The sequence below is a fragment of the Acanthochromis polyacanthus genome, chromosome 12, assembly GCF_021347895.1.
Source record: "Acanthochromis polyacanthus isolate Apoly-LR-REF ecotype Palm Island chromosome 12, KAUST_Apoly_ChrSc, whole genome shotgun sequence".
In the NCBI taxonomy this organism is placed as follows: domain Eukaryota; kingdom Metazoa; phylum Chordata; class Actinopteri; family Pomacentridae; genus Acanthochromis; species Acanthochromis polyacanthus.
The window spans coordinates 30,882,505-30,895,657 of record NC_067124.1 but is presented as its reverse complement, the minus strand read 5'-3'; the positions used below and the strand labels follow the sequence as shown (position 1 = coordinate 30,895,657).

General features: G+C 39.1%; 1 protein-coding gene across 3 annotated transcripts in view; it reads left to right on the top strand.

The window, feature by feature from the left end:
* Positions 1 to 13,153, top strand: part of col14a1a (collagen, type XIV, alpha 1a) — a 221,085-nt gene that overhangs the window by 184,300 nt on the left and 23,632 nt on the right. For all 3 annotated transcript variants that reach the window (XM_051956908.1, XM_051956909.1, XM_022194221.2), the window contains exons 43-47: positions 3,914 to 3,949; positions 7,171 to 7,237; positions 7,402 to 7,593; positions 10,947 to 11,024; positions 11,955 to 12,110. In XM_051956908.1, the coding sequence (XP_051812868.1) occupies positions 3,914 to 3,949; positions 7,171 to 7,237; positions 7,402 to 7,593; positions 10,947 to 11,024; positions 11,955 to 12,110 (529 nt within the window). The remainder of the gene's footprint in view (positions 1 to 3,913; positions 3,950 to 7,170; positions 7,238 to 7,401; positions 7,594 to 10,946; positions 11,025 to 11,954; positions 12,111 to 13,153) is intronic.

Below are 13,153 nucleotides of genomic sequence, written 5' to 3'. Positions count from 1 at the left end.
AGACACAAAAACCAGGGAGAGATCACATCTGCCTCATATCTGAGACACCAGACACAAAAACACCCTCATGAATGTATGCACATGAAGGTAATACATAAACAGAAACAGTCTCACTTTCCTGGGGTTTGGTCTTCGCTTCTTAGTGTTTTAGTTTCAAAATTTACCCCAACGTTAAAATTACTGATTCAGTCCCTGTTCTGCCCCCTGCAACCTTTTGCTGCAGGAGAATATTTATCTTTTTAAAAAACCTTTTTTATGTGAAATATCTGCCAGTTAAATCTGGAGAGAAATTGAGTGTTTTGCTTCATTGTGACACAACTGACCTCAAGAAAGAAGCGAATCTTACTGACATTTCTCTCGATAGACTGAGGAATTAATTGAAGGACAGCAGATTTATATACAACCATGTCTTCCAAAAACTACTTTCCTGGACATCTACACTGCATTCTGAATTACCATTTAAAAGAAGTGTGTTTTATCAATGTAAGCTAAGATTGTGACCTAGTAGGATGAGCTTATAGTCTGACGAGACACAAAGTCGTCTTCACGATTTCTGCATAGCTGATGGGGTCTTTGAAAACGGTCAGCGGACGCACATCCAGTTCTATTCATACTACAAATAGGCATGACTTTGCACTTTATGCAGAATTGAGCACTTAGTCACTATTGTGATTATTCTAGATGTGTGCGGAAGACAGTGGGCAGACATAGCACAGGATTTCTGGAGAAATTAGGGATTCCTACTGTGTTTGGGCACCATCAATGGTGAGCATTTACAAAGCAAAGCACCCTCAAAGTCTAGCAGCAACTTCTTCAGTTACAACTCTGTTAGTGATGAATTTATGAATTATAAAGGAGTAGATGATGGAAAATCTCTTCGAACAGTGTCTCTTTATAGCAAGCATTTGTTTTAGAAACCATTTATTTTCTTGGTGCATGTGCAACTCGTCGCACGAATAGTCCCAAATTTTGGGCGGTTTTTCAACATTGGACTCAATGATGTCAGCCAAGATGTTCTGGAAAGTAAAAAGTTGCTCATCAGCATCAAGTGTCTCCTCATCAGCTTTTCCAGGGGCCACGGGGACCAGGATCTTGTGTCCAGAGTGGACGGGGGTGGTGGACTTGCTTTTGGCCTCGATATCAATGACGGGTCTCTTGTGGTTGATGTTGAGCAGCAGCTGGAAACCAGGTCTGGTGTGGGAGATTTGGTCCAGCAGCAGGGTTCCAGAAACCCGGGTCATCCTGCTCCGATCACCCTCTTCCACCCAGCCGCTGTTCATCATGTGTAGACTTGAGTATTCAAAAAGCAAGAATTGACTTTTCTGCATCTTTAAGTTTGCAACAGTCCACTACAGTCAGTGCCACATTAAGTTGGTCACCTCACCAAGTCGCAAGAGTTCCACGTGAATTTGTGTCTATGTGGACAGTCTGCATAGTGACAATGCTTCAAGGTAAGTAGTGCACATGTTCAGCAGTACTGTGAATGTGCAGAATATGTAGATGCCACCTACTGCACATGTAGGCAACAAAGTCTTCCAGGAGGACTTCAGCGCAGTATAAAAGTTATGTGATTCCAGCAGTGTGTCCATAGCTGTCAATATGTGCATCCACAGGGAGTATGTTTTAGGCCTATCTCAGCAACAGGACTTTTACCCAGGAGAACATGTGGGACCATTATTGTTGGAACTCAGGTTTTGTTTTCAGTTGTTTGCTTTCAATTTGCACTGATTGTTTAATTAAGTTTTGGTACCAAAGTGCTTGGTTAGTTTTAGAGAAAATGTAATGATTTGGGTTGAAATACGACCATTTCGCAACAGGTTTGAAGCTTTGCCCAAATTTTCTGGGTTCGCAGAAATCCAGCACCCTCCATAATTATTGGCACCCCTGTTTAAGATGTGTTCTTTAGCTTCTAATAAATTCAATTTTTTTCTAAATACTATAGGACCACAATGGAAAAAAAGAGGAAAATCCAACCTTTAATTCAAGTGCATTTATTCAGTGGGGAAAAAAATCACACATTAAGAAATAATTCTTTTACATCAAATCATGTGTGCCACAATTATTAGCACGACTGATGGTAATACTTTGTACAACCCCCTTTTGCCAAAAAAACAGCACCTAATCTTCTCCTATAATACATTTTTCAGTTATTTTCAGTGTGAGAGTTTGCTTCTGCAATAAAAATGTAATTTATTTTAAGGTTTTCAACACATTTTAACCAGGGGTACCAATAATTATGGAGAGCACTATATGTGATTGTTTGGCTAAAAACGAGAAACGGTAAAGATATGAATTAAATGGCAAGAACATGATGATTTCAAGCAAACTTCAAACTTACGATAAGTCAGAAACGAACACAATCCAGCATGTTTCCTTCAAAAACTAATTGAGAATGCAGTTTAGTTGTGCAGGAACATAACTTTTGGGAGACGGGTCTGATTTATACCACTGAAGGCCAGACGGAGTGTAATAACGCAGAGAAGCAGGTCTTCGAGCACTTTCTACATATTTTTGGCTCAAGCTTCTGATGTAAAACCCAAGCTGTTCTGTTTTAGGAATGACATGATGCCTGTGGAAATGTTATGCTACATCGATCATGTTCATGAACTTTAGAAAAGTGACAGAATGAAACCTGATTGATTTGTAGCTTGGTGTAAGATCACTGTCATGTCTATATAGGATTTAATTTAGCTTCTTTTTATCCGCATCTCGGCCAAAGCCCACCATAGTTCTCACCAGATGTACGTACAAGTCTGCCGGCTTGTCATAGCTTCATGTGTGTCCAACTTGGACCAAATACTGTTTGTAAATGTGGATTCCAGCATCTCGACCACCTGAGGGTTTTTTAATTTATCTTGCTTGACTTGGTAGCAAGCGGCCGTATTTTTGCCAGTTAGGAAAGAAATAAGCAACTACTTTTTCTTCTTGTGGCTGTTTTATCGGTCCACATTTGGAAGTACTGTGCAGCAGTAACATCTTCATAAGTGTACTTAACTCTGCAGATGAACTGTAAAGCATTTTGAGTGAAAAAACACTGACTGCACTTTGGATGGATCCTGCATACACAGGGCATAATGGGAAGATGGTTTTGATTGAATAATAAAAGAAATGTGATTTATGAGAAACCCCTGTCTTTGTGCTCTTTGGCTCCTACATAGTTTGATTTGGTTCTTCCATGCTTGCCCTGATAAGACAGTAGACATTTATGTGCCCAAGAAGACTCGCAAGATCCAAACACACAGGAGGCGGCCCAGGATGAGACATTTTATTGTTGCTCTCCAAATCATCGACTGTGTCGAATGCTGGCAAAGCCTTTCTTTCTTCTGCAATACAATATGCATATGACATCCCAGGCCCACATTTTCTCCTCTGCCCAGCCTCTGACACACAAACACAGCCAGCCAGTCAGTCAGTTGGTGGTCAAGGACATGTTTCCCCCAAGATAAACAAGCCTTTATGCAAAAGCTGTAACAGCATCAAACTGATATTTATCATATCAGCACATGGTTCCGTGGCCAGGAAATATTTGCCTTTTATTTGCCTCTGGATTACAACACGTTACACTCTGACATTCACAGGCTTGGCAGGTTTCTGAGTGTGTACTGTGGGTTAGATATGCATCTCTGTGCCTTACAGTGTTGACAATAGCAGAGAGGAGGCTCATCCAAGGCACAGATGTCGCTCTGTGTTTGTGGGCAACGCACACTCCGATGCCTGTGTTATCTTTAGGACACAGAAAATCTGGACGCACTTTGTCAAAATTTGAATGCATTCGGTCATACTGGCTGCAGGATCAGAAGTGACGTGTCAAAAAGGGGGGCTCAGAGAGTGATGGGGGAGGAGACATTATAGGAGACTGGAGAAAGAGAGATGAGTTGACTGTTTATTCTCTTCCTGTGCTTTTATGTTTCAGGGTCCTGCTGGCACCAAAGGCGATAAGGGAGAAAGAGTAAGTCACTCAGCTCGGTCGCCGTTGAGAGCAAATCAAGTTTTACTGCTCCGTTTTGCCGTGGAAATAAGTGTTATTGTGCTGAAGTAAAAACTCTGACAATTACTCACTAATGCTTCACACCCTTGTTTTGAAGAAATTGCATTAGTCTCCAGTCCACAGTCACTGTTTCCCCATCCGTCTTCTGCACAAACGTTCACTTTATTCCTCTTTGACTCTCTCAGCCTCGTTTAAGGCACACCAAATCAAATCAGTGTTCATGGTTCGAATTTGCAGCAGAGCGAGGTCTGTATTTCTGCTGACTCCGTAGCGAGGCCATCACCGCCGAGGGCTTGAGAGACACGCGACTCGCCAGCTCGAATCAAACCTGTAATTCCCGTTTCTGCTTCATTTTATCAACTGTTGGGGACATTTGTACCTTGCTGCAGTTAATTTTAGTGCAACGCTAAACATGAAAGTGTCTGGGGGAAAAAAAAAACATGACAGGATTTTCCTCTTTTGGTGCTGAACATGTGAGCGCGGTGGCCCAGCTGTGAATGAAGCCGATGAGTATCCTGTAGCATGCGTCGACCCTGAACCTCACCTCACAGCGCCACAGTAATTTATACAGTAATAACTTGAACTGAACTGGGAAAATAAACATTTACTGCAAAGCCTTTTCCTCTAATATAGTTTTTCTACATGCGCCGTAAGAGATGTCACATCAGATGACTGTTTGATGGTGACGATCACAAGGCAGAAGAAGAAACTGCCAGCTATTGAATTAAAATGCAAAATACACCAGAACTGCAGGGAGACGACTGTTCTTTTTAATGTAACTATACAAACACGCATTATATTAAAGGGTTTTATTCAAGTCGGGAATCTAACCAATAACAGTCCAATGACAACCGAATAACTTTTAAATGGGAATACGTTTCTTAATGTGTATTCCAGTGATTTAACGGTCCAAACAATGTTCGTAGTCAAAGCAACAGACTGACTGTTAGGTCGTTTTCAGACATACCATAAACATTGCTGCTTTATCAGATAAAAATATGGCTTTCATGTCAGACATAGGTTGCTTTATTGTTCATCTTCCTCATGGCTTCATTCAGACATACAAATGAAAGTGCATCAATAATGACACAATGCACAGTATTTGTTATCCGCATGAAATTGGACAGTACATTAAGTGATGTATAATGCTAATAAAAGACAAAATCTAAACTAATAGCTGTCCTATGAAACTGTCCAAATAGCTAACAACCTAGTTTATTTGACTTTCCAAAGACTGAAAATTCTGTACATACGTGATAATTCCCTTCTTTCCCAGCAGTGAAATGAAAATGTCCTGTCAGCTGTGGCGGAGCTAAACCCTAAACCTGAAAATGTCTGCTTTTTAGTAAATGATTTAGCTGCAGCTGATAAATTCTTAGTTAGTTTCTCTGTCATTAAAAAGTAAAATGTGATTTACCATTAGAGTCTGTTAAATCCTGTCTCTGTGTCGGGGGTGATTTACAGTTATAAGTAATTAATGATGTTTTTTTCTGTTGTTCCACATGCACAAATGCATGTAACTTTCTCTATTTGGAGCCATTCATATTGATCCAACTGCTGTCTGATGCTGCATGTATTTAATAAACTCAGAGGAAACATTCCTAAACAGAGGGAAGCAACAAGCCAAACTTCAGTCCTTATTAACATTTTGTCAAAACCTTGATTACATTCATTCTAAATGCATCTCATTGGTCTAATTGTTTCTGTATTCATTGAATCAAAGTTATATTTTTATAAATATTTCAGTTTATAATGATGTAAAATAATACAGCATGGTGAGTAAGGCGTTGTGTGATTTTGGCAACCAACTGTTTTTGAATCTACACGGCCATTCAAAAGTTTGAGGTCACTTAGAAATGTCCTTATTTTTGAAAGAAAAGACGTTTTCTCTGTTTGTTTTTTAGAAGATAACATTGAATGAATCAGAAATTCACATTGTTAATGTGGTAAATGACTACTCTAGCCAGAAAAAGCTGATTTTTAATGGAATATCTCCATAGGGGTACAGAGGAACATTTCCAGCAGCCATCACTCCTGTGTTCTAATGCTACATTGTGTTAGCTTATGGTGTTCAAAGACTAATTGATGATTAGATTGTGCAGTTATGTTAGTACAGGAATAAAAGTTTTCATGGAAAACATGAAATTGTCTGGGTGACCCCAACCTTTTGAACGATAGTGTATATTGTTGCTCCCACAACTCAAAATAGATCACTTACGCGTGCGTAGATGGTAATGTGGCAGCATGCACATCAGATTTTGTAAATCTAATAAGACTGATGATCTGTCTTCTTCAGAAATAGGAGCATGTTGTTCATTCAGATATGAAGACATGTTTAGATGCCATCAGAATAATGGAGAGGAGAAAATGTCTTAAATATATCAAGCCTCTAAAACACTGAATCCTACATCTCCCATAACGCAAATCAGTAGCATATATTAATAGACATGAGCAGAGCTTCAGAAAGCTTCTCTAGAGCCACAGAAGGCATTATGTTTTCATGGGCTGAGTCGTTCTTTCACAAGTGAACTTCATGTGTAAAATCTGGGGAGCGTCTCTCTAAAAACATTTAAAGACTTTCGTCATTTCATTTCTATAAAAGCCTCAAATACAGACTTTCATACTCTTTGCTCCATTTATTGTTGCTCTCAGTCTAAACTAATACTGGCTCCCACAGAGATACTTGGTGTCATTTTCTAACAGCTACTGCACCACATAATAAGTGATAACAAGGGTCCTGCAGGGTTTGACCTTTAAAATTTTAATAATAAGAAAGAACCTGAACCGCTGCTAATTTCAACATTTAACTACAGTACAGTTTTTTTATAAAGCTGATTTAAAATCCACTACTCTCTGAAATACCAACCATAGCAGCTCAGCTTAAGTCAACAGTCGGGCCCAAATATTTACTGTAATTAAAATTTGATTTTCACTTAATTGTGCCATTTAGTAACACTCTCCATGGTGCCATTTTAAAAGATTGCTATCTGTTGTGGCCAATATAAATATAAAAGCATCAGTGTAAAGGTGGAGTGTGCTCATTAAACACCCACAGAACACCCACCCACCAATTTATCAACCGCTGCTCTGGAAGTTTACGCTCCTGTGGTCACCCAAATGGAAAAGTAGCATCAGTCCGCTCAGTGTAGCATCAAATCCTCAGAGTTCTGTTTGTTCTTCAGGGGGATATTCAGTCCCAAGCTGCAGTTCGAGCCATCGCACGGCAAGTGTGTGAGCAGCTCATCCAGAGTGAGTAATCAGTGATATTTGCAATGTGTATTGATTACAATATCTCTGCTGAAAATGTTTCTCCTGACCTTTACTGCCTTCACTTCTTTGTTCTAATCTATCCGTCTCGGAAAATGAAAGAAAAAATGTCAAAATTCTTTAATTCATCCGTTGCATCTCTGCAGGCCACTTGTCTCGCTATAACTCCATCCTGAACCAGATCCCCGTCCAGTCGGCGGTGTCGGTCCGAACAGTACCAGGACCTCCGGGAGAGCCGGGGAGGAGAGGCCTCCCGGGACCTCAGGGAGAGCAAGGTCCACCGGGCCGGCCAGGCTTCCCCGGCACGAACGGACAGAACGGCAGACCAGGCGAGAGAGGTGAGACGAGGTGTTTAATGAGTGTAGCAGGTTTGTTTACAGGAAGAACAACTCATGTCTGGAGACTCGGAGCCAGAGGAAAATACTCTAATTTCCAAACACACATATCCAATTTTCTCTGTAACGTATTGATTGATTCGTCCTTCACTGTCTGAGTTGTGTCTGCATCAGAAACAGGTAAACATTGGATTATTTTTGAGGCAGATGGTGATTGTCAAAAGACATTGACTCATTAAATACAGACAGGATATAACATATTGTATGTCCTCATAGAAAAACAACTACAGGAAGTTTGATGTTTTTATTTCATGTTTCTGGGGGTGTTTTTGTTGTTAAGAAATTAGTGGTCAGCAAGATGTGGACAAAACTGGATAAAATAAAATCTAGAGGTTTGCAGTCAGAAAGCAGTGAGCCACCAGAACTCTGTACTGAACTGAACTCTCAGTGAACAAGATGCATTGTGGGTCATTTAAGCACCAATTTTGAAAGGGAATGGACAATTGTCTGTTTTAAACTATCTAATAGGAGTAAAGTCACCATCCTATATGAAGATATGGATAAAAATGGTTAACAGTTAAACTACCTCCATGTTCATCCATATACTCCGTATTATTTACTGTCCATTTTTGAGTAATGTTGCAAACAGACAGATTCACATGCATCAATCGTCACATAACTCCACCACGTTCCTTGGCAGCGTAATCAGACATTCTATATTATTAGGCTTTATTTTTCATATATGGAGCAAATAGGGGCTTTATTATTTATTTTCCAGTTAACATTTTTACTGTACATTTCATAAAAACCAACTGTGGCATCATGTAAACAAACTGGCATTTAAGGAGTTAAAATCCTGAAAACAAAGACATGTTTGGTTATTACGATCAGGACTGATTTAGATTAAACAAGACAAGTCATTGAAAGTGGAAAAATAATATTAAAACATAATGACGGTTTCTTTTTCCGCATTGTTTTTAATGTGGACGTTTTATACTCCTTAAAGACCTCAGTGTAACTTTTTAAATTGGCACCTAAGGGTTAAGCACTTCAGTTTATCATGACCTGGATAACTGAGAAACATTTAAATCTGCGATTGCACAAAAAATGAAAATGATGCATTTTCCAAGTCAACAAAAAAAAAGAAACCATAAAAGAGACAGAAAATTCTCCATTGCTCCACTTGCAGTTTTAACCTGCCTGCTTGTCTTCTGTACTTCGTGGTCTGGCTGAAGCTCAGACTCGGTGTCGGAGCTCCAGAAGACAGTAACTCCAAAATGCATGAGGTCATTGTTCTGCCACGAGCCTTTAGAGGAGAAACAGGCTTTATGAGGCTCCGTCTTCATCACTAAAACACGCAACCACACTGAATGACACACACTGTAGGAAAGCTGAGAGCAGCTCAGTCAGGAAGTGTCCAGTGTGGTTACGTCTTCCTCAAACCTTTGATTCTCCACAGTTACATTTATGATCTGTAGCCAGAAATCCAACCACAAACTCTGATTTACTGTTTATAGGCTGAACTGAAACCAGACGAATATTATAAGAGGTACTTTGGTAAAGATGGCAAAGTAGGGCTACCAGAAACAGCAGCAAAACTGTAAAAGTGACTAATACTGTCCTGCACAGACACGATGGAGTCAACTAGTAGCCTTAATAGAGAGATGACCAAAACGTGGCCGCCAGTGTGGGGAGTAAATCTTTATTTGAGGTCATGTAAAATGTTTTCTCCTCAGCCTCATTGTGCCGACTTCCTTTTTACCGATGCAGTTGATTAAGACAGTCGTAAAAGCAGCAGGACAGAAAATCTGCAGATCGCAGTTTAATGCGGTTCTCTAATATTAGAGCGTACGAAAAATATTCCATTAGGTCATTCAGACAGCTGCACCACTGAACAGCAGCACGGAGCAAACTCCTACTCATTTATCATAAGTTTTATGAGACTGATCATTTATTCAGCACGTTTCCTGTGAAGATTTACAATCGAAGACTTCAATGTCAATAAAAACAGCAAAATATCAAAAGTGAAAGTGTCGGTTCTGCAGAAACATTGTCTCTATGACGTTACAGATTATTATTGATGTGTAAATTTATATATAGCCTCCTATTGTTTAAGCTTGATAGGGCTTCTACAGGGTCAACCAAACATCTGGATTCATATTTTGAACTTTTCTCTTTGCTTTCTGTGAAATTTTGGATCATTTGACTTCTGTGGAACTGCATGTTTGACAGACTATTGATATTTTTTCTTTAAAAAAATCAACTAAATTCCACCATTCATCAAAGCCAGAAACTGCAAAAACACAAAACAAAATTAGAAATTTTCAACTTTACAATAGTCCTTGAACTACTCACACATATAGTGCTGTTCTGACAGAAGAACTGACCAACTCTAACCTGAAAATCGTAATATCCCACTGGAAATGTTTTATTCTGTGTGTATCATTTACAAATTAGCTAAAAAATAAAACGTTGGATCTGATTAGATTCTGTAAAAAAACAAAAAAAAATTTTGTCTTTTCACACACCTCTGAAGCCATTAATAATTCAGCTGTGACCAACAGTCGCTTGACAAAAATTCACATTGGAAACAAAGTAAAATTTTAAGTTGTAAAATGTCTATATTTATTATTTTTCTAGTATTGGTACCATTTGTTTGAAATATAATGGACATGTTGATTCCATTTTTTGACGTTTTTTGTTAAACAAATAATCAAAGATTTTTTCCTTTATTTGTGATTTATGGCATTCTGACTTTGTCCTACTTCACAGAAGACATTTCTGAGTTTTCTTTACTGCTTGTCATTGTTGTGACTTGAGTAAAAATGTGACAGAAGAAAAGTGTCCAGAAACTGCTTGCAGTTGAGGGTTAGCCTTCTGGAATAAAAAAGTTGGGAAATTTGGTAACTTCTGGGTCATCTTTAAAAGTTTTGTGAGTTTATTTATAAAAAAAAAAAAAATTAGTCTGAAGGGTAACTATGGTTGTGAAATTAATGTAGTGCAGCAAAAGTCCAAGATTTCAATAATAGAGAAGTTTACAATGAAATATTACTATCAATCAAAGTCAAAATTTATTTCTTTAGTGCTTTACAACAGCCCACAGGGTGACCAAAGGGCTTCATGGTGGAAAAGCAAGAGAATGACTTAAAAACAATACAGTATATTAAAACAGGACAAACAGTCGCACTCACACCTATGGGGAAATTTAGAATAATCAATCAATCCTAGCACATTTTTGGACTAACATTTAAACACTTAAAGCCTCTGATAAACTCCAAAGAGGTTGTGAGAGCAACCAACCTTAGATGTAATATTTGCCTAAATGTGAATCTTACCTGAACTGTGTGTGTTTCCAGGTTTGCCAGGAGAGAAGGGAGATAGAGGAAGTCCAGGGGTTGGAAATCAGGGACCTCGTGGACCACCTGGACCTCCTGGTAAGATGTGAATGTAGTGTTCACTGTCTTCCTCCAGAGCGTCCAAGCTCAAATCACATTCTGATGCGCTGCAGCTGCTCCCAAATATGATAATTTAACATCTTTTGTGTTGCTGAATATTTACTTTTGGTGTTCTCAGGCTGCAAACTCGTACGTGAAATGTGTTTCACTGCCTGAACAAAACCAGAAATGCCTCAAATATTGAGACAGTAGAATTAAATGGCACAGAGGCTTAATGCGTTTTGGATTTACTTCACTCTCCGCTGAATCTCTGAGAAAAAGCGAGCCGACATTTTGGACCGTGAATATCATTCTCTGTATTGATTTCCCATGTGCGCTTTGTGGAATGTGAGGTTTGTGTTATGAAAATATGTCAGTGCTGGGATTTTCTGTTTACTGCGATCAGTACTCTGAGAACAAGCTGACAAAACTCCCTGGAAACTTTTTCTATGATCAGATAACGCAATCCAAAAAAACTCCAATACAGGAGGAGGGAAGTGTTTTCTGAGAGAAAGGTGCAGCGGAGAGCGCTGTGTGCTGTTCTGGAATATTTGTGGGGAGATAATTTTAGCACTTGGCAAATGAAACTCCCTTCAAAATATTGATTTCTTATTTCTACTGACTGCTCAAGTGGAGCAGCTTTCCTGTGAAAACAGCCAAACAGGAGCCTCTGGCTAAATTTGAGCAAAGACCTGTGTTATTCCTGCTGCTACCCTCAGGATATTCACTATCAGCTCCCTTATCCAGACATGACAAGTTTGCTGCCCTCTAATTTCTTCTGTCGTGTTGTTACAGCAGCAGCGAGGAGGATTTAGAGGAGATTGAAGAAGTGATAGTGCAGTGACAGAATCCCCACCAGGTGTCACACTGCTGGAGTTGTTTCACCAAATGTCAGATGAGTTTTAACACAAACTTTTCCTCCTCTTTCAGGTTTACCGGGTGAAGGACGGACGGGCAGCCAGGGCCCACCTGGTCGGCCCGGTAACCCAGGGTCGGCGGGGCGGCCGGGGAATCCAGGCAGCACCGGACCAGCCGGACCACCAGGATACTGTGACCAGAACTCCTGCCTGGGATACAACGTGGGAGGTACACATCACTCCGCTGCTATTTACAATCACAATCAGAAAGGTTTTATTGCCAAGTAGGTTTTCACAGACAAGGATTTGGTGTTTTAGTGCATAACAGTAAACGGTAACATACAGATTAAAAAGTGTTGCCAGTCCTGGGTATGAAGTGTATCAAGACAAATAGGAAGCTGTGTCATAAGTCAGATTAGCAGTAAGTGTAATCAAAGGATTATAAAACACTAAAGAATTTTTTTCAGTGTGCAGGAAAGTATGAATTACCATCTAAGAATATACAAAGTTACATAGTTTTAGGAATTAGCTTTAACCCCATCATCATGAGGCATTTTTTATAGATTATAAGCAAGCTACTTAATGTGTAAATGCCATTTATTATCCAGTTATGGAAGCCCACTTATTAATCAAGACTTTCATCTGTTTAAAGCCACATTACAATGTGTTATAAATCCATTATTAAAAGTGTCTGTACGGCTTGTTCATGCTTAATAGGGATGTCAAGAGAACCAGTATAAATTCTTTAACATATAATCACTTATTTGTCGTCAGAAAATGCTGGAGGAGCAGTAAATTCACAGTAATTTGTGGAAAAAAAATACTTCGAAAGTCGAGTTTGGAGGTTTGGTGTTTGAGTTGATGATCTGCACAAGTTGTGTGCAACTTTTTCAACTTTATTTTTCACTTTTATCTTTAATTTGCACTGTAAGAGTTCTATCATAGCTATTCTTATTCATTCTTTATGTGATTTTTTTTTTTTATCTAGCCTACTTTAAAAATCGTGTCTTGTGATATGTAAGTTCATTATGTATCGACAACCTAAACCCCAGCCATCCAGATGTGTTCACAGAATTCAAGCTGGGACGGTTTCAGTTCTTATTGTATGTTAGTACCACATCATCACCATATTTATATATAAAAATATTACTGTTTTTGAACTGAAGCAGCTGTATGTGTTGCAGAAATACTCCACAGATGATGTTCACTGGCTTAACATGAGCTCGTTATGTTACAGCGTCTGTGGTTTTTCTAATAGTCGTTTCATAATAT